A 26,623-nucleotide genomic window follows, 5' to 3' on the forward strand; every position below is an offset into this window, starting at 1 on the left:
TGTCTCAAGAAAATGTAATAACAATAAACCTCTCCACGTGTCCTCCAGGATCATTTCTCTGCTGAGCAAGTTCCGACTGGGATTCCATGAAGTCCACATCCTCCCTGACATCAACCAGAACCCTCGGGCTGAGCGGTAAGTTCTGTTTTGGGGCTTCCAGGCAGAAGGGCCAGCTGTATGCCTGAAGACCCCTCTGCCGGCTGCCCCCTTTTTCCTGGATAAGCTGGGAGCAAGGGGCTCTCCTCCAAGCCCTTCCTAGATGTGTCAGAGGGCACAACTTCTGCAGTGGCTGTGGCCGGGGTATGTCCCCTCCCTGGGGCTGAGGGGACCCTGGGCAAGGTGGCTGCAGCCCCTGACGTTATGTTAACACATTGGTGCTGGGAGTGGGGAAATGGTGAGTGACCTGGGCAACAACTTCCTTCCTCCTTCCACGCGAGGGCAAGAGCACAGACTTTAAGCAAACCCCTGTGTGAATTTGTAGCAATGACCAATGGTAGGTTCAGCAGGGGCTGTTTGCTTTCCAGATGGTATAACTTCATCTTCTTCAAATAAGACACTTACAAATGGGATTTGCATTTTGTCAATCAGTGTGCATGAGGTTTTCCAGGACTCTCTCCTCACTAAAGTATGTCTCCTCCTGACCTCCTAGCCCTAACTTTTCTCTTACATCTCCCAGCCATAATGATGTCCCCCATGGACAGGGAAGGAAATCAAGACAAGCAGAAAGGAGCTATGTAATAGTGATGGATACATTGGCTCCAACCATTTGTTAGGAGCTGCGCTCGGTGCTGCAGAGGCAGAGATGAGGAATCTGCAGCCCCATCCTCCAAGCATAGCTGCAGGCTGGTGCATGCCAAGGGCAGTCGCAATGCTGCAGAGACAGATCAGGGTGTCAAGGAGAGTAGGGTTGTCTCTGTTGGTGGAAAAGCAAAGCCTTGAGAAAGGCTGGCCTCGATGATCAAAAAGAGATGGGTGAGATCTTCCAGGCGGAAGAGACAGCAGGAGCAACATACGGACCCCATCTAGCATCTGATATTTATTTATTTATTTATTTATTTATTTATTTATTTATTTAAGAGACAGAATCTTGCTCTGTCACCCAGGCTGGAGTGCAATGGCATGATCTCAGCTCACAGCAACCTCTGCCTGCCAGGTTCAAGCGATTCTTCTGCCTCATCCTCCCGAGTAGCTGGGATAATGGCGCACGCCACTGTGCCCAGCTAAATTTGGTACTTTTGGTAGAGACGGGGTTTCACCATGTTGGCCAGGCTGGTCTCAAACTCCTGACCTCAGGTGACCCACCTGCCTTGGCCTCCCATAGTGCTGAGATTACAAGCGTGAGCCACCGCACCCGGCCTAGCATCTTATTTTAAAAATCCCCTCCATTGACCTTTCATCTGCCTCCAGCTCCTGGACTATTTCTCTCCTTGGCACAGCCAGACTCCAGGATGTTTGCACTTTGTCGACGCCTGCTCCCCTCCCCTAATCTTCCCGCTCCCAACCCACTGCCCCCGCTGTCTGAGACCACTCTTGCCAGCTTCATCAGTGACCTCCACATTGCCACACCCATGGAGTTCGTTTCTGTCCTCTCTCCACCTTTCAGCTGCACTTGACAGTGATCCTTCTTAAGATCGTGCTTCTTTTGGCTTCCAAGACACCCCCTCCGCTGGTTTCCTCCTGTATCAGGGGCCCTTCCTCCAGTTCCTCTGCTGGCTCTTCCTCCTTGACCTCACTTTCCCTTGCTGGCATCCTTGGGGTTTGGCCCTGACCCTCTTCCCTTCTCTCCCTTTACTCTGTCCCGGGAGAGCTCATCCATCCCTGTGGCTTCAGATAGCAGATGGCATCATCTGAATGCTCATCAGCCCTACATCTCTTTTTTTTTTTTGAGGCAGAGTCTCACTCCATCACCCAGGTTGGAGTGCAGTAGTTCCATCTCAGCTCACTGCAACCTCCATCTCTCAGGTTCAAGCAATTCTCCTGCCTCAGCCTCCTGAGTAGCTGGGATTACTGGCATGTGGCACCACACCTGGCTAATTTTTGTATTTTTAGTAGAGACGGGGTTTCATCATGTTGGCCAGGCTGGTCTTGAACTCCTGACCTCAGGTGATCCACCTGTGTCGGCCTCCCAAAGTGCTGGGATTACAGGTGTGAGCCACCGTGCCCGGCCCCAACCCTAAATCTCTGTCTTTAATGATGTGAATCACGTCGCACAGAATACCCCCCAGCAGCTTCTGGTCTCACTTGGAGCAGATAGGGAAGCCCTTCCCGACTAGGCCCTCACTGCCTACCTGTCCTCACCTCCTCCCACCCTTCCCTGCACTCACCTCACTCCAGCACACAGGCTCCTTCACTGCTCCTCATATGAGCCAAACACGCTCTGCCTCAGGGCCTCTGCACGTTCAGTTCTGTTCGCTTCAGCACTCCCTGTCCCGTGCACAGCTGGCTTTGCAAGGACAGACTTCCTTCAGGTCCCAGAAGGGCCTTCGCCACCCATTATTCTTTGTCCCAGCACTTGGTTGTCCTTTCATAAAGCTTCCACTTCACATTTATTTGCTACTTGCTTATTACCGTGGCTCCATGAGGACTGGGGACACAATCTGATTTGGTCACTGTTGTGTAAGATGGAGCCTGGTACAGAATCATGCTCTGTAAATACCTGCTGGATGGTCGGGTGGGTCACAGGTCAGTGGTTGTGAGCAACTCGTGAAAGTCCAGTTGGATGCCAGACTCAGCCTTCAGAGCTGAATTCAACATGGAGACCACTTTGTAAATGGCACTGTCTGATGGGTTTCAGCCTGAAAATGGGAGCTGTGGCACCACTGCCAGCTCCCTGCAGGGACCTGGCACCCCTGGAGATGGGGTTATCATCTCAGCCGGCCTCAACCCACTCTCTCGTCCCCAGCACCAAGAGGTTTGAGGACATGATTGCACCCTTCCGTCTGAATGATGGCTTCAAGGATGAGGCCACTGTCAACGAGATGCGGCGGGACTGCCCCTGGAAGATCTCAGATGAGGAGATGAGGAAGAACAGAGTCAAGGTGGGGGAGAGGGGTGGGGGTGGGAAACACAACACATCACTGGGTCAGGGACGGGTGTCCCACATGTCTTGAGCTCCCCCAGCCCCTCCCCTCGATCCTCCACCCTGCCTTCCACTCTGGCCCCTGAGGGATCCTCAAACCACAGTCGCTTAGGCTGCTGAGTAACCTGGCTGTGGAGCTCAGTGCTATACTTCACCTGGGAGCCTGGTCCTCCTGCCAATCTTGAGTGAGCTCCAGCGGTGGGCATGACTGCCCAGAGTCCTCCTCCCTCTCCTCCCCACTTCCTCTATGCCGAGTGGAAGAGATTCCTGAGACTCATGGTGATGGCCAAGGTATAATCTGTCCTGTTAGGCTGGGTGTGGTGGCTCACCCCTGTAATCCTGGCACTTTGGGAGGCCGAGGCAGGTAGATCACTTGAGGTCAGGAGTTCATGACCAGCCTGGCCAACATGATGAGACCCCATCTCTACTAAAAATACAAAAAAAAATTAGCTGGGCATGGTGGCAGGCACTTGTAATCCCAGCTACTTGGGAGGCTGAGGCAGGAGAATCACTTGAACCTGGGAGGGAGAGGTTGCAGTGAGCCAAGATCGTGCCATTGCATTCCAACCTGGGCAACAGAGTGAGACTCCATCTCAAAAAAAAAAAAAAAATTGTCCTGTGTGCCACCACAGCTGCCTGACCTTCCCTGCTTAGCCTCTATAGACCCTACCCTTGCCACAGCTCAGAGCCATGGTGCCCCTTCCTGGACAGCACCTTCAGAACTCTAAGGGCTAAGAGAGGGTGTGGCCTCCTCCTCTAGCCGTGCTGTGACCGTGTCAAGGTGGAGTGGGCTCTAGGAGTGCGGGCGATGGGGTCAGGGGGCGGGTCCCACTTCTACCCCCAGTGTCAATCATTCTCCACCACGAGAGATTTTACCCCCTGGGGGACATTTGGCAACCTCTGGAGACATTTTTGCTTGTCACAACTCGGGGGTGGGGGTTGCTACTGTCAGGCAGTGAGGAGAGACCTGGGATGCTGCCAAACATCCTACGATGTGCAGGACACTTCCCACAGCAAGGACGTGTGCGCCCCAAATAACTATAACTACAGTGCAAGGTCTAGAATCCCTTACCCAGGTGAACTCCCTTCCCCTCGGTCTTCTGGTCTTCAGGATAAGGCATCCGTCCATGATCAGTGCCTGCGTGTCAATCATTTCTGAACAATTTGAGATAGGCCTTGGGTTGGAAGGAGTCTCCCACCCACCCCCAACCCAGTCCCACTCAAGCTCTGGGGACTTCCCTAATCTGTCAGCCCTGAGACCCTGCCCCAGAGGGCCCACGCAGCCATCTGGCTCTTTGGAAAATGCTGAATAAAACCTCATGTTTGAAGGAGACCTTCCAATACTCTGTTACAGAAGAAGTGGGGCGACCTGTCTCTGCTCCTAGCTCACCTGTCTTTTCTAGAGTATTTTTCATGTACCAGGCCCTCTGCCGGGTGCTTTTCCATAGGTTGTCTCATTTGATCCTCCCCAAATTCCCCTGGAGAAGGTACCATCATACCCATTTTACAGATGAAGACAATGAAGGCCAGGGAGGCAACCTGACTTGTTCAAGTTCTCTCTGCTACGAAATGTGAGAGCTGAGATCTGAACCTAGTAAGGTGTTCTTTCTTCCCTCTACCCTGCTGGTTATGGCCATAAAGTCAGGCAAGGAAAAACCACGGAAGGCTTCTTGGCGGAGGTGAGCTTGGTGCTCCATTACTCTGAGGGTCCCCTTCTTCCTGGAGGAAGGAGAGTCTATACGAATTTATGAGGCAGGAGAGTCTACAAGTAAATCGTTAATCCAGTTGAAAATATTAACGAGGCCATGGACATGGTGAAGGGTCGAGTGACCTTGAGGATATGGGAAGTGACTACTCGACTTTCTCCCACCCAGTCCCTTCGGCAGGTGAGGCTGAATGAGATTCTGCTGGATTACTCCCGAGACGCTGCTCTCATCGTCATGTAAGTAGTACCTGGCTGGTGGGAGGACCAGTCTGTCAAGAGTCAGGTGTCTCAGCTCTGGGAAGGGGCTCAGCGGGGGCACCACAGAGGACCCGAGCCTTCCCCTGGGAAGCAGAAGGGCCAAAGTTCCCATAAACATAGCCCTGGTGATTCTCAGCACGTGGCTGGGTCTGAGCCCGGCCTATACCTGAGCTCCAGCTGGGAGAGGTCGAGGGCCTCACGTGTCCCAGGCATCAGTGACCGCCCCTTGTCATTGCTTTTTCCTGTTGGCTGCCTTTTCCTACCAAATTTCACTTGGCAAAGAGGGAACCCAGCTCTTTCCAGAGGGACATTGACTCTTGGTTGTTCAGGAATCACTTGGCCCTCCTTGGCTATCGGCCATTCCCAACTGATGTTGGTTCCAAGCCTGAGCAACAGAAACAGAGGCCTACCCCAGCCCTGGCTATTCCTACTGGACCCACGTCCAGTTCTGAGCCACCCCTGGGGTGTGTTAGCCAGGGCTGAGCAAGCAGAATGTGGGATGGAAGTGACAGCTATGCACCTAAGGTCTCAGGGTGGCTCTGCTCTCTCTGAGGCCTGTAAGAAGAACATGATCAGCCAGGCACAGTGGCTCACGCCTGTAATCCCAGCACTTTGGGAGGCTGAGGCGGGCGGATCACCTGAGGTCAGGAGGTCGAGACCAGCCTGACCAACATGGAGAAACCCTGTCTCTACTAAAAATACAAAATTAGCTGGGCATGGTGGCACATACCTGTAATCCCAGCTACTCGAGAGACTGAGGCAGGAGAATTGCTTGAACCTGGGAGGCAGAAGTTGCGGTGAGCCAAGGTCGCACCATTTCACTCCAGCCTGGGCAACAAGAGTGAAACTCTGTCTCAAAAAAAAAAAAAAAGAAAGAAAGAAGAAGAAGAACATGAGCAGCCAAGCCCTCAGCTCAGGGGACAAGGGGTCTTTGCCAAGGCAAGGAACTGGCCTCTCCTGCATTTCCTGGGGGCCAACCACCTGGGAATCAGACAGAAGGGATCTTTTGGCTCTGGTGGTGCAGCCCACTCCCAGACCTGTCACCATCTGACCCGGACTGCAGATGCCAGGTTCTGCAGAACAGCTGAAATGTCCGTGGACTCTGCTTGTTCATATCCTGAAGCCAGGATCAACTACACAATTTGCAAGGCCTAGGACAAAACAAAAATGTGGGGCATCTTGCACAGAATATATTAAGAAGGTCAAGATGTGGCCTTCCCTTTCAAAGCAATCTCCCTTACATTCTTACATAGGATGTATGGAATTTGTTTTTTAAAAAATCTCATGGTGGTGGAAAGGAGGAGGGGTGGGGGTTCAACACAACTGATGATAGGTTGTTCATTCATATAGACAGATGATGATGTGGGCATGAAACTTCAGGGTATCATTTTTCAACATTCACCTGTTTGAACTTTTCCATAAATCTGCAAAATGCGTCCTGCCTTGGAGAGCAACTACAAGTGCCTCATCAGGCTTGCTTTTCTCTGGCAAGAAGGTCCCCAAAAACCTGTCACCACACGCTGTTCTAGGAAGATGTGCTCAGATAGGAGGGATCCTTCAGCTCTGGTGATAGAACCCATTCCCAGACTTGTCACCATCTGATCTGGACTGCAGATGCCAGGATCTAAGGATCTTAGATTCATGAGAGGAGACCTCAGAACAAGTGGTCCATTGAGGGTGATAAAAGCAATTCAAACTTACGTTCCCACTACTTCTGTTGCTTGAGTACTATATAAGTTGCATGCATCCCTTACTGCTGTGTCTGCAATACCCTCTTTCAGGAGAGCACCGGCAATGTTTCTTTTAGGTAGTGTAAGTGCCCCTTTGAGAAGATCAAAACAGCAAATGGGTTCAGACTGAAAATGGCCAATGGCTTCTAGCAGATAAGTAGATAAAGCTTGAGGATATGCATCCTCCTAGGTCTCACCAAAGGCTAGCAGCTAAGCAACCAGTTTGGAGACCTGACCTGGAGGTTTCTGGACCTCCAGTCTGTCTTAAGATGTCCATGAGGGTTTTTCCTCCCTGGCTGTCTGAGGATTGACCGCCATCATGAATGAATCAGTAAGTATCCAAACTAGGAAGGTCATGACCAACTGACTACTTCAGAGGAAACAAATGGTCATCTATGTCCTTCACCTGGGAAGGCAACAATACCTTAGATAGAAATTCAGGACAAACTAGCCAAAATGTACAAGACCACACTGAATATCATCTGTGCATTTGGATTTAGAACTAATTTTGGTGGTGGGAAAACAACTAGCTTTGGCATAATTTATGATTCCTTGGATTATGCAAAGAAAAGTAAACCCAAACATAGACTTGAAAGACATGGCCTGTGTGAGAAGAAAAAGACCTCAAAAAAACAATGAAAGGAACGCAAGAACAGAATGAAGGAAATTACGGGGACTGTAAAGGCCACTGTTGGTGGCAAAAGGTAGGCTGGAGATTGGATCACAGCCAAAGGAGTAAAGGGGCGGCAGTGATGTTATCTGCGGCCATTGTGGATTTTCTACAAGAAGATTAATAAACTAAAAACTCTCACGTGAAAAAAGATGCCCAGGAGAATTCAAAAGGCACTAGCACCAGTTACTCTTCATTGACAGGACAGAGGTAAAATTTTTGCTTTTACCAGTTAGCGGAATTTTGTCACCAGGAGAGTGGTTCAGGCAATTAGAAACGTGCTTGGGGCTGGGTACGGTGGCTCACACCTGTAATCCCAGCACTTTGGGAGGCCAAGGCAGGTGGATCACTTGAGGTCAGGAGTTTGAGACCAGCTTAGCCAATATGGTGAAACCCCATCTCTACTAAAAATGCAAAAAATCAGCCAGGCCTGGTGGTGCACACCTGTAATCCCAGTTACTTGGGAGGCTGAGACAGGAGAATTGCTTGAACCTGGGAGGCAGAGGTTGCCGTGAGCCAAGATCGTGCGACCGCACTCCAGCCTGGATGACAGAGCTAGAATCGTGCTTGGATAATACTCAAACGCTACTTCCATACACTAAAGCAGCTTTCAGGAATCATGTCTTAGAACATTCAGGCTGGTATAGCAAAATACCATAGGCTGGGCTTATCAATAACAGAAATGTATTTCTCTAGAGGCTGGGAAGTCCTAGATCGAAGCTTGGTAAATTCAGAGTTGGAGGCAGGGCTGCTTTCCTGACTCATGGATGGGCCTCCTTGCTGTGTCCTCACTTGGTGGAAGGAGCCAGGGAGCTCTCTGGGGCCTCTTTATAAGAGCTCTAATCCTATTCATAGGTCACAGGGCTCCACTCTCATAACCTCATCATCTCCCAAAGGCCCCACCTCCTAAAACCATCACCCTGGGGATATGGATTTCAACATGTGAATTTTAGGGGGACATGAATATTCAGACTGTAGCAAAGGGTTCTGATTTATAGTTTCTGTTCTTCCCAGTCACTGCCTAGGTCCCAGTAGACAGTAGAGCATGCAGAATTGTTCGTGATTCCTAATATCCTATGCAGTGTGCAAACCCTTCTTAGCAGATGAGTGTAAGAGCACAGAAGTCTAACAACAGACCAGAAACAGACCATTGTCAGTCTGCCCCTGGGACACAGTATTCCTCATGCCCTGATGTCCCTAATGCCAGTGTGTGCTTTATTTATTTATTTTTTAAAGAATGATTGCATTTATTTCTCAGATAGTGATATAACTTTTTTTTTTTTTGAGACAGAGTCTCACTCTGTCGCCAAAGCTTGAGTGCAGTGGTGTGATCTCAGCTCACTGCAACCTCCGCCTCCTGGGTTCAAGTGATTCTCCTGCCTCAGTCTCCCAAATACTGCTACCTTACCTGGCTAAATTTTTGTATTTTTAGTAGAGATGGGGTTTCACCATGTTGGCCAGGCTGATCTCGAACTGCTGACCTCAGGTGATCCACCCACCTCAGCCTCCCAAAGTGCTGGGATTACAGGCGTTAGCCATGGTGCCCGGCTGCAGATAGTGATATAATTTATAGTGTAGTCAATTGGGTTGAACTGTCACTTGCAACACTTTCTTGTGTGACTTAAGGCATTAAAAAAAAACAAAAAAGAATGTCAAGATGGTGACAGCAGGGCATTAGACAAACAAGGGACCCTCCTGAGCAGAAGGCCCCATGTGACTGTGCTGGTTGCACACTGAGGCAGCTGGCTCCGTCCAGAACAATGCTTCCTGGGGCTTTAGGGACATATTTTTTTTTGTACAAAGAAAGTGCTCCATGTTTCCTTGGAGAACAGCGATAAGGAAAGGGGCTGGGCTTATCTCCAGACCTCTTGCCAACACCTAGCAGAGAATGTTCCTAGGGCAAGGTTGGTCCAGGGTGAGGGCTGGGTCCAAGTGCGAGACAGTGGAAGTGGCTTCGTCCTGGGATGCCTCCCCAGACTCTTCCTTGGGTATGGTGCCTGGTGGGTGTGCATGGGTGTGCCAGACCACAGCTTGACATGCCACCTCTGTTCAGAGAGGCATGTGGGCATTTTGTCTATGCCATTAGCCCACTGTGTGGCCTTGGGTAAGACCCCATATCTCTCTAGCCTCAGTTTCCCTAATTATAAATAGTTAACAAAAGTATTTCCAAGATTCTCTTTCATGCTAACATGCTGTGATTCTAAGTTTATTTGTCATTAAAATGAGTCAATCTCAGCTGGGCTTAGTGGCTTATGCCTGTAATCCCAGCACTTTGGGAGGCTGAGGCTGAAGGATTGATCAAGCTCAGGAGTTGAAGACCAGCCTGTGCAACATAGTGAGACCCTGTCTGTACCAAAAAAAAAAAAAAAAAAAAAAAAGAAAAAGAAAAAAAAGAATCAGTCTCTCAGTCTCTTAAACCATAAGATGAAGAATTTCATCCCAGGAGGTGACCATCTATTGGAATCTCTCCCTTCCCAACCCCCATCCCCACCACCGTCCCCCAAACTCACAGGGAAAACCAATCCCCCACCCACCAGCCTTTGTGGGGTTCACCGATACAAGTAATTATAAATCCAGTGACCCAAGAGAAGACCCCTGCCCAGGGCATCCCACCCCATGCCAGTAGCTACAGCTGTTGCCCAAAGAGGCCCCAGCTATTGGGCCACGTCCACCGGGAGGACAGAGCAGCTGCATCTTTCCATCACTAATCTCCAACCTGGAGCCATGCCTAGTGTTTCTCTACAAGTTCAGTCAGAGGGTCTGCTTCATCAGAACTACCAGGGGACTGTGGAAGATGCAAGTTCCTCAGTGCCTTCCAGACCAGGCTGTAGGGTGGAGCCCAGAAATTCTGAGGAAGGGGAAACAAAAAATCTCCCAAGCCTTCGTGAAATGATCAGATCACATTGTCTAGCATTTGGGAGAGCGTGCTTGGGGCATTTTCTAGAGCGGGTTTGAGGCAGCACTTGGTCGACTGCTGTTCACTAATCAGTGAGTTATCCAATGGCCCCAGGTTTGAGCTCAGCTACCCCAGCACAGCTGATAAACCAGCCTCATAAAGAGCCCAACAACCTTTGACTAGCCTAGCAACATATTCCTGTTGGGTCCAGATGCCTCTTTTTTTCTAAAAACACTCCCTCCTCAAAGCCAAACAGCAATAATCAAAATAGTAATAATCAACATTGCATTTTATGGCTTGGGCCTCTATATGATACTCAAGGCATCAGGCCTTATGAATTTGCAAAGCCCTAATTTTAAGACAGCGTCTCACTCTGTCACCCAGGCTGGAGTGCAGTGGCAGGATCTCAGCTCACTGCAACCTCTTTGTTTTTTTGTTTTTTGTTTTTTTTTTGTTGTTGTTGTTGTTGTTGTTTCTCTTTTTGGGCCTCTTTGGTCCTATAATTTTCTTTGTTTTTGAGGCAGGGTCTTACTCTGTCACCCAGGCTAGAGAGCAGTAGTGAGATCTCAACTCACTGCAACCTCCACCTCCCGGGACTCAAACAATCCTCCTACCTCAGCCTCCAGAGTAGCTGGGACTACAGGCACATGCCACCAGGCCTGGCTAGTTTTTTGTATTTTTTATGGAGACAGGGTTTTACCATGTTGGCCCAGGCTGATCTCCAACTCCTGAGCTCAAGCAATCTACCTGCCTTGTCCTCTCAAAATGCTAGGATTACAGGCATGAGCCACTGTGCCTGGCCTCAAAACTCTATTATAATCACCCCCTCACTCCTACTTTAGAGATGAGGAAGCAGCTTCAGAGGAGTTAAGCAGCTTGGCCAGGGTCTTGCAGACAGGAAGTGGGAATTGCATCTGGAGCTTGTGACTGTGGTTCTGATGCAGGGCTGTCTTTCACATCTAGGTTAGATCTGAAGCCGCCTTTCTTTGTGGCTAAGAGATGTAATTCTGAAAAAAAAAATGTTCCTTTGTTCTGGAACAGCTTTATTTCTGAAGATTAGTAGCTCAAGGCGTGCACATCCTATGAGCAGGAATACAGCACGTCAGTGATTGGTGTGGGGGCGGGGTGATTTTAAAGACGCTGTCTCTTGGACAGGTGGACAGGCTCTGTTGGGGGAGGGAACTCCATGCTGAAGCTTAAAAGTCCACCGCAGGGGTGATGGGTGTTCCCCACCCCCATGATGCAGGCACCATTTCTCTCGTGGCCTTTGACATTTCTGAATTCAGTCCCTGAAATCATGTACTGCTTCCTGGATGGCGTTGTCTGCCTCTTGCATAACTGATCGGTCAGGAGAGTTTGGTCTCAGTAGTCCTATGTCCCTTTCCCCTGGAAAGTCACTAAATATTTGAACTCAGATGACTATAGCTTAATGAAATGGCCTAGGGCCAACCCGCCTTCCCTAATTTTTGAGACCTTTTTTGTTTGTTTGTTTGTTTTGAGACAGTCTCACTCTGTTGCCCAGGCTGCAGTGCAGTGGCGCAATCACGCTCACCGCAGCCTCGACCTCCCAGGCTCAAATGATCCTCCTGCCTCAGCTTCCTGAGTAGCTGGGACCACAGGCGTGCGCCATCATGCCCAACTAATTTTTGTATTTTTTGTAAAGACAGGGTCTCACCATGTTGCCCAGGTTGGTCTCAAACTCCTGAGCTCAAGTGATCCACCCGCCTCGGGCTCCCAAAGTGCTGGGGTTACAGGCGTGACCACGCCCGGCCCAGGACATTGCTTTTTAAAGGCGGGTAGGGCTTGTCCCAGGTGAAGCTTTGTGGATGGAACTTCAAGTATGACATAGCTGTTTAGAATCCCAGTTACCCTTCTCAGAGGAGGTTAGAGTTGCTGTGAGCAGAGGCTGCTGCGGAGAGAAGATGCCAAGACCTCGGTTCAAGTTCCAGTTTTGCCGCCACTGGCTTAGCTGTCACGTGCTGGTCAGTACTAAGTGCTGATGACAGCTGCTGACCTTACGGAGCGCTCACTGTGTGCCAGGCATTGTGCTGTGCCTGCGTGTGCTTTGCCGGCTTTAGCGTCGCAAACATCCTGAGAGGGAGGTTTTTGTGTTCTTGCTTTAGAGAAGAGAAACTCTGCAAAGGTCATCTGGCTGAGGAAGTGGCAAAGCCACGACTCAGATGCCAGAGCCTGGCTCTGATCCCAGTGCTCCAGCATCCTCCTCCTCCCCCAGTTCCCCCAGCTGTGAAGGAGCGTGGTGCTGCGGGCCCTGCCCATTCCCTAGGGGGATGTACTTGGGGAAAACAGACATTCAAGTGAGTTGCACGGAAGGTGCTGGTGCTCCAACTTCACGTGGCACCAGCTGGAGCTGGGAGACCCTGCTGGAGCTCAGAGACCCTCCCGAAGCCCAGAGCTGGGCAGCTGTGGCCATCCCAATGCATTTTTGGAATTCTCCAGATAGTAGAAAAGTCACTTCCTGAAATAGTTGGAAGACATGGCTGAACAGCATTCCCAGGGCATCTTTTTATTCACGCAGCATTGCACAGTTAAGAGAAGGGGCCTCCCCATAGGCAGTGGTGGAGTCTTGCTCCCAGGGCCTCCTGCACAGGGCAGGAGGCAGGACAAGAACACTGAGCTGGACAATGAATGAACAGGAACATATCACATTGCTGTGGCCACAGGCTGGCACAGGGCTGAAGAGGCAAGCCTGGCATGAGGCGGGTGGCCTGACGGGAAAGGGTCGCCCACTTAACAAATATATAACTGAGCCCGACTGTATCAGACTGTGTTCTGGGCACTGGGAAAAGGGGGGTGAACAAGACAGATCAGGTCTGCTTGTGAGCGAACATTCTAATGTGGGGAGACAAGCACATAAATCAGAAGATGCTGTTGGGGCTGTGGAGGGCTCTGAAGACACTAAAGTGGGATGATGTGAGGAAGAGGCGTGGGCGGCCTGCCCTGGAGAAGTGACCAGGGAAGGAGGTGGGTGAACTTGCCTGACTCAAAGGAAGTGACCAGGTGCAGAGCTGGGGCTGCTCTTCCCGCTGGGTGGGGAGAACGTCAAGTGCAAAGGTTGGAGGCAGAAGTGAGCTTGGCGTTTTTTTAGGAATGGAAAGAAAGCCACAGGGCATCGGGGGTGAGCAAGGCGAGGGTGGGAGGAGGTGAGGTCGTTGGCTTGGCAAGGACTAGATCCCACGGGGCTTGTGGGCCATGGCTTTGTTTGGAAACACTTCATGGCAGAAGGTCCATTCTGGGTCATGTTTGTGTGGAAAGTGGGGAGGTCATTCTTAGGGTGGGTGGAAGGAGCTCTGAGGGACAGTAAACAGACTCGCTGTTCTGAAAACAAACCAGGAGCTGGGCGTGTGGAGAGGCCCCATGGTAATCTCTGCCGCTTTTTCATGCTTTGCAGCACTTTACCCATAGGGAGGAAGGGGGAGTGCCCCAGCTCTCTGTACATGGCGTGGCTGGAGACCCTGTCCCAGGACCTCAGACCTCCAGTCATCCTGATCCGAGGAAACCAGGAAAACGTGCTCACCTTTTACTGCCAGTAACTCCAGGCTTGGCCATCCCTGTCCATGGCTCTGGGTGTGTGGGATGAGTTGGAACTCGGCTGCCTCCAGTCCACAGGGATGAGACTCATGTTGTGTTGCACTTTAAGTGGCAGCATCTGATGATCTCACCGAAAAAGATGGTAGATTTCCAAATCTGGCTGGACTCCACTTCCATGGGACACATTCTCTGGGTCTTGATTTTATGGGCTAGAGAAACAGCAGATGGAGCTGCAAGGAAAACTCTCTAAAGGATCCTATTCCTTTTAAACACTTTCTTTTGATTTTGATGACCATTAATTAAGAGTTCAGTCTTTGATTTGTATGCAAATTGGAGTCTAAATGCTGAGTGTGAATCTTGACAGTTTCTACAGACCTTCCTGGGTGAAAGTTCCTAAACCATGCCCTGCTTCCTCCAGTAGGAGAATGGCAGCCCCACCTGTAGGACCTACAGGTTCTCTAAGGAATGCAGGGCTCTCTCTGAGCCTCCACAGCCAGGCAATTTTTTTTTTTTTTTTTTTTTTTTTTGAGATGGAGTTTTTTTTCTCTTGTCGCCCAGGCTGGGGTATAATGGCACGATCTCAGGTCACTGCAACCTCTGCCTCCCGGGTTCAAGCATTTCTTCTGCCTCAGCCTCCTGAGTAGCTGGGATTACAGCGACTGCCACCATGCCCAGCTAATTTTTGTATTTTTAGTAGAGACGGGGTTTCACCATGTTGACCAGGCTGGTCTCGAACTCCTGACCTCAGGTGATCCACCCGCCTCAGTCTCCCAAAGTGCTGGGGTTACAGGCCTGAGCCACTGTGCCCGGCCCAGGCAAATTTCTCACTCCTGTCACCTTCAATAATGGGTCTTTGATGTCTTCATTGGTTCTTTAGACGAGGGACTTTTTGAACTTTTTTGGTTGCAACCCACAGTAAGAAATATATTTCACACTGAGACTTGCAACGCACACGCACAGAAATGGCGAAAACAAAAATGTCACAAAACAATACCCTTCCCTGGGGGACGTCCTCCAGTATGTTCTGTTCTATTTATTTTTCACTGTTGGTTACAATCCAGTAAAATGACTTTGGGATCCACTCATGGGTGGGGACCCACACATTTGAAAGGCATGGCCACCTTTCTGTTGTGCCCTGCATTTGTCCACACACAGGGAGTCCAGCTGAGCTGGGTGTCATTGCCATTTTCCCAGCTCATCTTACGGGGAAGAAAAGCGGATTGACAGAACACATGAGGAGGGGTATTGGTGGCAGGAGAGTCAAAAAAGCATTTTAAAGAAGGGGCAAGGTTGAAGGAGTCTAGTGGCAAGGGGTAAGATTTCAGGCATGGTTAAGAACAGAGGACAAGGATGTTAAGAACAGAGGGGTGTAGAGATGGCAAGGTTGGCAAGGATCAGAAAGGCAGGAGCAGGTCCAAGCCAGCCCAAAACCAGGTGAAAGGAGAGGGGAGGAGGAGCCACCTGCAAGAGATGGAAAGAGCAGACGGTAGAGGGGGCTGGCAGGGAGGGGCTGTTAAGAGTGGGGTTGGAGGTGGGAGAGAAGCTGGGACAAGGGAGATGGAGAAAGGACTTATACCTGGCTCACAGAAGGCATTCAGGTCACGACACATTGAACATCCCCAGTGTTTGAGCCCCCAAAGCTAGGGTGCAAGAGCACTGGCATCGAATGCCAGTGGGTGAGGCTGAGCGAAAGGGTATTTGCAGCTCTAGACATAACCAAGAAGCATAAAGGTGAGTTGTTTGGTGGTACGACTGCCTGTGCCTTCTTCCGATGGCTCTGGGGTGGCTGAAGGAACAGACACCTTTGGGTTTCGTCAACCTCCTCCAAGACTGCTGCAGTGCCTACACTTTAGACTTCAGAAGGAGACTAAAGACCTGTAGAATTTAGAAGGAGATCTGAAGTCTCCTTTTTGGAGTTACAACCCAAAGGATGTTAGCATTTCTCAGGTCATCCCACTGCAAACCCCAGAAGGCTTGGGCCTCCCAGGCTGTTCTAAAGCCCCACTGTCTGACTGCCTTAGGGCCTGCTGCGAGGGACTGGGGCCTGGCCAAGCTGACTGGGAACAGCTCTCCTGCTCCGAGGGACCTGGAGGATGGGCCTGCCTCCGAGCCATTGAGCTGGACCCTGGGACAGTTCTTAACTCCAGATAAGGGGAAGCATCCATTAGGGAATGTTGGCCTTTCTAGAGCCACATGGAAAACAATTTTCTGGTTCTTCAAACCTCAAGGAGTCCTTGGTCCAAAAAACAGAGAATGGGCCGGGCGCGGTGGCTCAAGCCTGTAATCCCAGCACTTTGGGAGGCCGAGGCGGGTGGATCACGAAGTCAGGAGATCGAGACCATCCTGGCTAACATGGTGAAACCCCGTCTCTACTAAAAATACAAAAAACTAGCCGGGCGTGGTGGCGGGCGCCTGTAGTCCCAGCTACTCGGAGGCTGAGGCGGGAGAATGGCGTGAACCCGGGAGGTGGAGCTTGCAGTGAGCCGAGATCGCGCCACCGCACTCCAGCCTGGGCGACAGAGCGAGACTCCGTCTCAAAAAAAAACAAAAAACAAAAAACAAAAAAAAAAAAACACCAAAAAACAGAGAATGTTTTGGCTTTGGGTGTCAAAAAAAAAAAATAATAAATTCATGATGTCAGAAATACTATGTTTTTAACAATAATAATAGCTTTGTTAAAAAAAAAAAAAAAGCTTTAACAGCGAGGCCATAAACAATGAAATGAATAAAAACTATGGTCACTCAGTCAACGGAACTTATTTATTTTGGAACACACTGTTTTTCAACTCTGCTGAGTGTTTTGAAAAAAATTAACTATTGTTTTTCCAACCCTGGATTGAACTTTTCTCGGAGCCCCTACTGGTTCTGCAGGTCATAGTGCTAGATTTCGACATAAATATTTATAGGAGCCATTTATTTTCCCTTTGATTCTCTTCCATGCATTTGCAGACTCACGGGGAACCATTTTTGTCAGCCTTTATCAAAGTCTCCCAGCATTTCCCATCTTGCCTGACACAGAGAGGTAACAGGTTGAGTGGAAGGAGCCATGGCGAGGTCACCAGGAGACTGGGATTTGAGTTTCAATGTCTCCCCAAAACTGGCTGTGTGACCTCAGATATGCCCCTTCACCTCTCTGGGAGGCCTCCAGTCAATGAAATGAAAGAATTGGACCAGAACAGGTATCCCCAGCCAGCTGACCTGACAGTGACTGCTGTTTGGCCCAGGAGTGGTTGACAAAAATTGTGGCTGCATCAGGAGGTGGGGGTTAAGGGGAAGGGGTACACATTCCTTGGTCACCCCCAACCCACTACCCTTCCCAGCCCACCACTTTCTACTCCCCTGTGGTGTGAGCCTTTGGATCCAAGGATTTTGAGTTTCTCTAGATCATTATTTGGCCTATTAGGGTAAGAGATATAGGGCCACACTGCCTCTCTGTCCCTGCCTTTGGATGACAAAATGCTTCCCATTTAGGAGTTTGTGCGGTAGGAAGTACTATCCATGAAGCCTTCCCTTCCTCTGTGCTGGCAGAGGAGGGAACCATCAGGGTCAGGGCCAGCCTCAGCCCCAGTGGCCACCCCAGCAGGGGCTCCTCCCATCTCTCCCCTGGGATCCACTGCCCAGTTAGCTCCCAGTTTTGCCCTCTGCATTTCAGCCTCCAGATTTAGTATCCTCCCTCAGTGCCTGCCCAGACTTGCTATGACTTTGAAGTAATTACAGTACCACCTGTTTTTCACCCAATGGGCTCTCTGGGCTCTGCTTACCCAGGCAAAAAGCTGTGGGCCGCCTTAGCACATGGAGAGTCAGTGCAGATGAATTTCCTTCTAAACCCCTGCCTGGACTGTCTAGAGTGGTGAGGGGCAGGAGGGGTTCACAGGGATGAGACCAGCTGAATGTTCCAGAAGAACCGCCTGGCTGGGAGGCCTTCAGGCACATGCAAAGCAGCCAGGTTTGGTTCATAGCTGCGTACAGCTCAGGATGTCAGGGAAAAAATGCTGCCAACTCCAAGAACATTCACAGAAATGGGGCGCAGGAAAGCCCAGCCACCGGCTTCATTGGTAATTTCCCACTTGAAGTGAGGTTTCATCCTGTGACCGAAAGCAAAAGTACAACATACGCACCCACTTCCTAAAAGGGAGTCATCACAAATACAGTTCTATAAATACTCTCAGGAGAACCAGCTGGCTGGGAGGCCAGAGAGCAAAATGTCTGATAGATGAAAGACAGTAGCAAGAAAGGACAAGTGGTTTTATTCTAACTCATAAAAGTTACAAATAAAACATTCTACGTTTGCAAAGGAGGGAGCAAACACATAAGGTCAAGGGTATTAGGAAAGTCTTTATAGGGAACATGGTGTACAAAAGGGGTACACATTCCTTGGTCACCCCCAACCCACTGCCCTTCCCAGCCCACCACTTCCTACTCCCCTGTGGTGTGAGCCTTTGGATCCAAGGATTTCGAGTTTCTCTAGATCATTTTTTGGCCTAATAGGTTCCAGAGATTGGTGGGATTCAATAGAAAGACAGAAATGAGAGCTGGGGTGGGAAGAAGGCTTTCCAGGCAGCAGGGGTAGCTTGAGCAAAAGACAGAGTAAGGATTGCCCTGGGCATGTTTGGAGAACAAGAAACAAGCCAGTTCCTGGAGTGTGAGGCAAGTGTGCGTAGGAAAGTAAGACTGGGCCAGGCGCGGTGGCTCATGCCTGTAATCCCAACACTGTGGGAGGCCAAGGCAGGGTGATCACCTGAGCCTATGAGTTTGAGACCATCCTGGGCAACATGATGAAACCCTATCTTTACAAAAAACAAAAACAAAAACAAAAAACTGGATGTGGTGGTACGCACCTGTGGCTTCAGCTACTCCAGAAGCTGAGGTGGGAGGATCGCTTGAACCTGGGAGGTTGAGGCTGCAGTGCTGTAATTATGCCACTGCTCTCCAACCTGGGTGACAGAGCAAGACTCTATCTCAAAATAATAATAATAAATAAAAAAAGGAGGAGAAGTAGCAGTCATGTAATATGAAGGGCAGAGTAGCAGGCTTAATGCTGAAGGGAAAGAGAAAGCAAATTGATTTGAGTTTGGTACGTTAAGTGTGAGAATGCCCAGGTGGTCAGAACTGTGGTCCGGGAGCCTGGGAAGAGCTCAACGTGCTCCCTGTTAGCCTGCAGCTCTTTGAGAGCAGTGACCGTAAACAGATTTGGGAGTCATGGTCATGGTCAGGGACATGGAAGTCATAGCTTGGGTGAGATCAAGAGAGAAAGTACAAAGAAAGAACAGGGCTAGACCTTGGGAAGGGCTATATTTAGGAGGCAGAGTGAAGAAGGGTCAGTGGTGAGGCAGACTTGAAAAGAGCATTGGAGGGACAGGAAGAAAACTCAGACCACCAAGGAGGCACCAGAGAAGGAGATGAAAGAAGCTCAGAGTCGACCACGTAGTACCTGTCTGCAAAGGGGCTGGAGCTACTGAAGGTGCTGTTGAATTTGGGGTTGTGGCATCATTGGGAGCCTTGCAGCGAATAATTAGGTAAAGCGGCAGGTCAAGGGCCAGGGATTGAGGAATGAATTTGTAGACGGGAAAAGAAAACAGCAGCCCTGCTTAGAGACTTCATACTTGAGTAAGTCAGCAATGGAGATATTGAGGGAAACAGAGTGGAAACCCGAGGGAACAGTAGACTCAAGGAAAGGTGCTCTGACTGTTGTTATCATAGGGCGTGTATTAGGGAATGCTAAGCTATGCTGCAGTAACAAATTGCAGTGAGAGGCTTACATGACAAAGTTCTGTTTCTGTTACAAATATTCCTACCACAGTCAGGCAGCTCTTCAGGGTTCCTCTTCTCCACATCAGGACTCAACGATCAAAATTACTCCTGTCTTGGGAAGCCACCACCTTGACCAGTAGCTTCCAGCTCACTGAAGAAGGGAAAAGAGAGCTGGAGGGCCACGCACTGGCTTTTAAATGCTTCCACCCAGAAGGGACGTTATTTATTTCCACTCAAAGCCCATTAGCCAAAGCCAAATAGTCACATGGCTCCACCTAACTGCAAGAGTGCTGTGAAATTTGGGGGAAGATGTGAATACTCATTGAACAATAAATGTCTCTGTTACAGAGTGAGGATGAGTAATAGAGACCTGAGTGTATCGATAGGTCACAGGGGAGAGATTGACGATGCAAGGAAAAGAATAACTGCAGAAAAGCTATCGATGATGAATCAACAAAATGCGGGGGCATTTTTTCCACACAGCAGGAAAGGTGTAGCTGAAGTCTGGTAGCCCTGGGGTGCAAAACTCTTAGGACCCTTGCCCTTGTGATCTGCCCTAGCGGGGCCCCTGAGCACCAGGTCAGAAAGCAAACATGGAAATTGCAGGTAACATGTTCCCCAGCAATGGGGCTGGCCAAGCAAAGAGGGAAGGACAAGGCACGAGGGAGGGATTCAAGAAGGATGACCGTGAGCTCCCAGGTGGATGGGGAGACCAGAAGTGAGCTGCAAGACTTGACAAGACTTGAAATGCTAGTAGCATAAAGACAAAAAGAACCTGCAGGCTGGGCGTGGTGCCTCATGCTTGTAATCCCAGCACTTTGGGAGGCCAAGGCAGGCGGATTACTTAAGGCCAGGAGTTTGAGACCAACCTGGCCAACACGGTGAAAACCCGTCTCTATGAAAAAAAAAAGAAAAAAAATTAGCCGGGCACGGTGGTGGCCACCTGTAGTCCCCGCTACTCAGGAGGCTGAGGCAGGAGAATCGCTTGAATCCAGGAGGCAGAGGTTGCAGTGAGCCAAGATGGTGTCACCGCACTCCAGCCTGGGCCACAGAGCGAGACTCTGTCTCAAAAAACCCCAAAACAACAACAGCAACAAAAACATGTAGTGGGCCGGGCACAGTAGCTCACACCTATAATCCCTGCCCTTTGGGAGGTCAAGGCAGGCAGATCACTTGAGGTCAGGAGTTCTAGACCAGCCTAGTCAACATGGTAAAACCCCCATCTCTACTAAAAATGCAAAAATTAGCCAGGCGTGGTGGCATGCACCTGTAGTCCCAGCTACTTGGGGGCTGAGGCAGGAGGATGGCTTGAACCAAGGAGGTTGAGCCTGCAGTGAGCTGAGATGGTGCCACTGAACTCCAGTCTGGGTAACAGAGTGAGACCCTGTCTCAAAAACAAACAAACAACAACAACAAAGAAGAATATGCAGTCGATGTGGGAGACGGGGAGATGGAGAAGAACGAAGTTTGTGGTCAGTACATGTGCACTTCACAGCTTGACATTCTGGAGAAACTAAACATCTTGAGCACACCAAACTCTAAGGTGTCCACCATTTGCCTATGAGGTCTACAAAGGTGGGACTTGAGATGCACCTTTTAGTTGCTGGATGGGAGGGAGACCAGGGGAGGGCCCAGGGCAGCTGGAGGGGACTCAGGGTGGGGACTGTGGACCCAACAGGCACAGGGGTATTTCAATATCTTAACTGCTGAAACAGCTGAAAGACTGCACGTCAGCTTTGAGGGTGAACATATCTGACTCATCTCTTACCCTAGGGTGCAGCACAGGTTAGCAGAGTAGACACCCAATAAATGTTTGCAGAATGAATGAATGAAGAACAAATGAATGGATCATACCAATGGGTGGTAGAGCAAAGTGGAGACAAGATAAAGGGAAGTGAGCTAAGTATCGTGAGAGTGTGAGCTGGACGCTGGAGTTGTTAAGGTGGGCAAGGGGTGGAGGGGAAGCTTGTGAGCCAGTTGCCAAAGTGCTGAGTGAGATCTTGAGAGAGAGCCCTGGGGGTCAACAGGTTGTACTTGCAGACAGGTAAACCTTCAGGTCAGAAAAGGGAGCTGAATGTTGACAGCACATGGACATGTGGGAGGGAACGACACACACTGGGGCCTGTCAGTGTGGGAGGAGGGTGAGGGGAGGGAGAGCACTGGGAAGAATAGCTAATGGATGCTGGGCTTAATACCCAGGTGGCTGGGTGCGGTGGCTCATGCCTGTAATCCCAGTACTTTGGGAGGCCGAGGCAGGCAGATTGCTTGAGGCCAGGAGTTTGAGACCAGCCTGGCCAACATGGTAAAACCCTATCTCTACTAAAAATACCAAAAATTAGCCAGGCATGGTGGCGGGCACCTGTAATCCCAGCTACTTGGGAGGTTGAGGGAGGTGAATCTCTTGAATCTAGAAGGCGGAGGCTGCAGTGAGCCGAGATTGCACCACTGCACTCCAGCCTGGGTGACAGTGAGACCCCATCTCAAACAAAAACAAAAACAAAAACAAAAAAGAAAAAGAAAAAGAAATACCCAGGTGATGGGATGATCTCTGTGGCAAACGACCATGGCACACATTTACCTACGTAACAAACCTGCATAACCTGTTCATGTACCCCAGAACTTAAAATAAAAGTTGAAATAAAAAAGAAAAGAAAAGGATGCTAAGATATGCACCAAATCAGATGCAGGTATGCTCTTTTTTTTTTTTTTTTTTTTTTTTGAGACAGAGTCTCGCGCTGTGTCACCCAGGCTGGAGTGCAGTGGCGGGATCTCGGCTCACTGCAAGCTCCGCCTCCCAGGTTCAGGCCATTCTCCTGCCTCAGCCTCCGAGTAGCTGGGACTACAGGCGCCCGCCACCACGCCCGGCTAGTTTTTTGTATTTTTAGTAGAGACGGGGTTTCACCATGTTAGCCAGGATGGTCTCGATCTCCTGACCTCGTGATCCGCCCGCCTCGGCCTCCCAAAGTGCTGGGATTACAGGCTTGAGCCACCGCGCCCGGCCGCAGGTATGCTCTTATAAGCACACCTAGGAGGTGGGCTGGGTGGGAAGAGCCTCCTTCAGTGGGGTGATATTCTGGGTCCTTTCCTGGAAAAAGACAGGGTTGGTTAATGTCAGACATACTAGGGGGAGAGGACTGGAGCCTGTACACAAAGAACTACACCCAGGGGTTAATTCTAGAGATCTCAGTGATGGATATGGGCCTAGGGCAGGAAAGGCCAACTGGGCCACGTCAGAGATGAGAGTTGGAGGAATAAATGCAGGTGTTTGCAATGGGCTGATAAAGACAGGAGGAGAAGTCCAGGACTTAATGTGAGGGCTGAGCAAGCAGAAATAAATTCATGGAGGAGATCAAAAAGTCCCACCATTTGAACAAAAATGTTGCCTTACGCTATTTCTGGTGTCTTACGCATCTTTGCTGAAGTGCTGGGTCTAGTCCTCTGAAGTCAGCTTGGGGAAGGTGGGAGTTTTCCTGGGGGAAGAAAGAAAGAAACTAATATGGGATCAAAATCCTACTTAGGGTACAGAATATTCTGTGTACAAGAAAATGTACATGAGGCCGGGCACCGTAGCTTACGCCTGTAATCCCAGCACATCAGGAGGCCAAGGCCAGTGAATCATCCGGGGTCAGGAGTTTGAAACCAGCTTGGCCAACATGGTGAAACCTCGTCTCTACTGAAACTACAAAAATTAGCCGGACGTGATGGCAGGCACATGTAATCCCAGCTACTCGGGAGGCTGAGACAGGAGAATTGCTAGAACCCGGGAGGCAGAGATTGCAGTGAGCCAAGATTGTGCCATTGCAGTCCAGCCTGGGCAGCAAGAGTGAAGCTCCATCTCAAAAAAAAAAAAGAAAAAAGAAAAGGTACATGACATTAAGATATATATTTTTTTCTTTTCTGTTTAAAGTAAAAGCTGGACAGCAATCAGAATATTTAGAAGGAAGCTATGATGGGGGAAAAAGCATGTGGGCTTCAGAGGTTACCTGGGGCCTCCAAGTTCAGCCATGACCCTTGCCCTAGATGCTGACCTGGAGGGCGGGCTCCACCTGACTCTTGTTTGTCCTGGGTCCAAACCTGGTCAGCCAAGGACAGCCATAAACCTGGCATGCTCTAGGGCAAAAGCAAGTATTTACTGCTGGAGAGATGACCAAATCAGGTAGATAACCTCCCATCTACCCATCCTCTCCAGGATCTAAGTCCTTTCTTGAGGTAATCAGTGAAGGTTTCCTATGTGTGGTGGAGGTTGTTTTATTGCCTTCCTTCCACTCTTGGAAGAAAGGCTGGGGAGTAGCACTCAGAACAGGGAAGCCCAAGCAGGGTTTTTTCTTTCTTTCTTTTCTTATTTTATTAGAGAGAGAGAGAGTCTCACTGTGTTGCCCAGGCTGGTCTTGAACTCCTGGCCTCAAGCAATCCTCCAGCTTCAGCCTCCCAAAGTGCTGGGATTATAGGCATGAGCCACCGTGCCAGGCCAAGGTCTTTAAAAAATTATGGTAAAAGACATAACACAAAATTCACCATTGTAACTATTTTATTTTATTTTTTCTGAGACAAAGTCTCACTCTTTCGCCCAGGCTGGAGTGCAGTGGTGGGATCTCAGCTCATTGCAACCTCCACTTCCCAGGTTCAAGCGATTCTTGTGCCTCAGCCTCCCAAGTAGCTGGGATTACAGGCACAGGCCACCAGGCCCAGCTACTTTTTGTATTTTTTTTTTTTTCTGTAGAGACGGGGTTTCGCCATGTTGGCCAGGCTGGTCTCCAACTCCTGACCTCGAGTGATCCGCCCGCCTCGGCCTCCCAAAGTGCTGGGATTACAGGTGTGAACCACTGTGCTCGGCCTTAACTATTTTAAAGTGTAATTCAGTGGTATTTAGTACATTCACAGTGTTGTGCAACCATCACCACTATCTCGTTCCAAAACATTCTCATCGCCCCAAAAGGAAATCCTGGACCTATTAAGCAGTAAATCCCCACTAACCCCTGGCAAGCATTCATCTGCTTTCTGTGTCTATGGATTTGCCTGTTCTAGATATTTCATATAAGTAGATACAATATGTGGCCTTATGTGGCCTTTTGTGTCTGGCGTTTTCACTTAGCATCGTGTTTTCAAGGCTCGTCCATATTGTAGCATGCATCAGCACTTCATTCCTGTTTAAGGCTGAATAATATTGCATTGCGTGGATATACTGTATTTTGCTTATTCATTCAGTTGGTGGACCTTTGGGTGGTTTCCACCTTTTGTGCTCTTATAAATAATGCTGCTATGAATATTCATGGACAAATTTTTGTGAAAAGTGCTTTCAATTCTTTTGGGTAGATAGTTATCTAGGAGAGGCATTGTTGGGTCATCTGGTAATTCTCTGTTGACTTATCCAGCAACTCTGGGTATGCTGTAAAACTTTCTAAGGGCTGAGTTTAACTATCAGACCCATTGTTCTGCTGCCATAGCTTGGCCCCCGTTGTCAGTCTTGACTGGTCATACCCTCTGGTGTCTCCTATTCAAGAGACACTTTGAGGTTCTCAAAAACTAGCTCAGTTTTCATTTTCTTCCATTTAAAAATCGTGTGTAACAAACACCTTTAAGAATCAGGTAGCGGCCGGGCGCGGTGGCTCATGCCTACAATCCCAGCACTTTGGGAGGCTGAGGTGGGTGGATCACGAGGTCAAGAGATTGAGACCATCCTGGCCAACATGGTGAAACCCTGTCTCTACTAAAAATACAGAAATTAGCTGGGCGTGGTAGCGGGCGCCTGTAGTCCCAGCTACTCAGGAGGCTGAGGCAGGAGAATTGCTTGAACCCGGGTGGCAGAGATTGCAGTGAGCTGAGATCATGCCGTTGCACTCCAGCCTGGTGACAGAGCAAGACTCCATCTCAAAAAAAAAAAAAAAAAAAAAAAAGAAGAAGAATCATGTTGCACAGGGGAGTAACAGGGAAGTGGGTGCCCCAAGTCCTCAAAAGTTGATAACCACAGTCTGAGATTCCCCTTCCTTCAAACGAAAACACTTCCCCTTCATGGGCCACAGTGTTAAGGGAGGATTTGCCTTGGGGAGCTACTTCTTGTAGAGAAGGGAAGCTGCTTCTGGCTTAGCGAGGGCAGGAGAGTTGCTGTGGGAAGGGTTTCATTAGTATGGAACAGGACGTCCATTTCCTAGGCTAAAGAAGGTGGCTCATGTGGGTGGCCAAATTAGGACTTCAGAATGACGTAAAAAGCACAGATTCTGGTTGGAGTTTAAATGACTTCAGAAAAAAAAAAGAAAAAGAAAACAACAACCAAGAGTTCAAAAAACAAAGTACGGAAGTTCAGGAGGGCCTAAGACACCAGACTGCTTCAAATAAAACATGAGTACTGGCAATGATCTCTGGCTGACTCGGGTTTTGCAAAGGCCCATTCTCTACCTTCACAGCCTGATTGTAAAATAAGATAGGCCTTGGTTCTTCCATTCCTGTCTGCATCTCAGAATGCAAACATGAATTCGATCACAACAGAGAGACAGCAACACTGCAGCACTACCACAATCAAGTTAAAGAGTTTCCGTGTTTCTTTCATTTCCACATTTCCAGAAATCCCATTGAACACTGTGGATTTCCCTTCAGCTTACTAACTTGCATTCCCTCACATGCTTTCTCTCCCACTTTATTTCTTTTTTCTATTTTTTTTTTTTCTGAGATGCAGTCTCGTCCCATCACCACGCTGGAGTGCAGTGGTGTAATCTCGGCTCACTGCAACCTCCGCTTCCCGGGTTCAAGCAATTCTCCTGCCTCAGCCTCTCGAGTAGCTAGGATTACAGGTGGGTGCCACCATGCCCAGCTAATTTTTGTATTTTTAGTAGAGACAGGGTTTCACCATGTTAGTTAGGCTGGTCTCGATCTCATGACCTTGTGATCCGCCCGCCTCACCCTCCCAAAGTGCTGGGATTATAGGCATGAACCACCGCACCCGGCCTTTTTTTTTTTTTTTTTTTTAGATGGAGTCTTGCTCTGTTGCCCA

General features: G+C 49.4%; 1 protein-coding gene and 1 pseudogene across 4 annotated transcripts in view; both read left to right on the forward strand.

Annotated features, from left to right (window-relative positions):
* SLC12A3 (solute carrier family 12 member 3) overlaps positions 1-15,001 on the forward strand; it is a 48,632-nt gene extending 33,631 nt beyond the window's left edge. For all 4 annotated transcript variants that reach the window (XM_025370646.1, XM_025370648.1, XM_025370645.1 and 1 more), the window contains exons 23-26: positions 49-135; positions 2,903-3,038; positions 4,954-5,021; positions 13,748-15,001. In XM_025370646.1, the coding sequence (XP_025226431.1) occupies positions 49-135; positions 2,903-3,038; positions 4,954-5,021; positions 13,748-13,889 (433 nt within the window). In that variant the 3' untranslated portion in view covers positions 13,890-15,001. The remainder of the gene's footprint in view (positions 1-48; positions 136-2,902; positions 3,039-4,953; positions 5,022-13,747) is intronic.
* LOC112614271 lies at positions 7,092-7,480 on the forward strand (annotated as a pseudogene).
* Positions 15,002-26,623: the final 11,622 nt, after the last annotated feature.

This window comes from Theropithecus gelada, chromosome 20 (assembly GCF_003255815.1).
Source record: "Theropithecus gelada isolate Dixy chromosome 20, Tgel_1.0, whole genome shotgun sequence".
Taxonomy (NCBI): domain Eukaryota; kingdom Metazoa; phylum Chordata; class Mammalia; order Primates; family Cercopithecidae; genus Theropithecus; species Theropithecus gelada.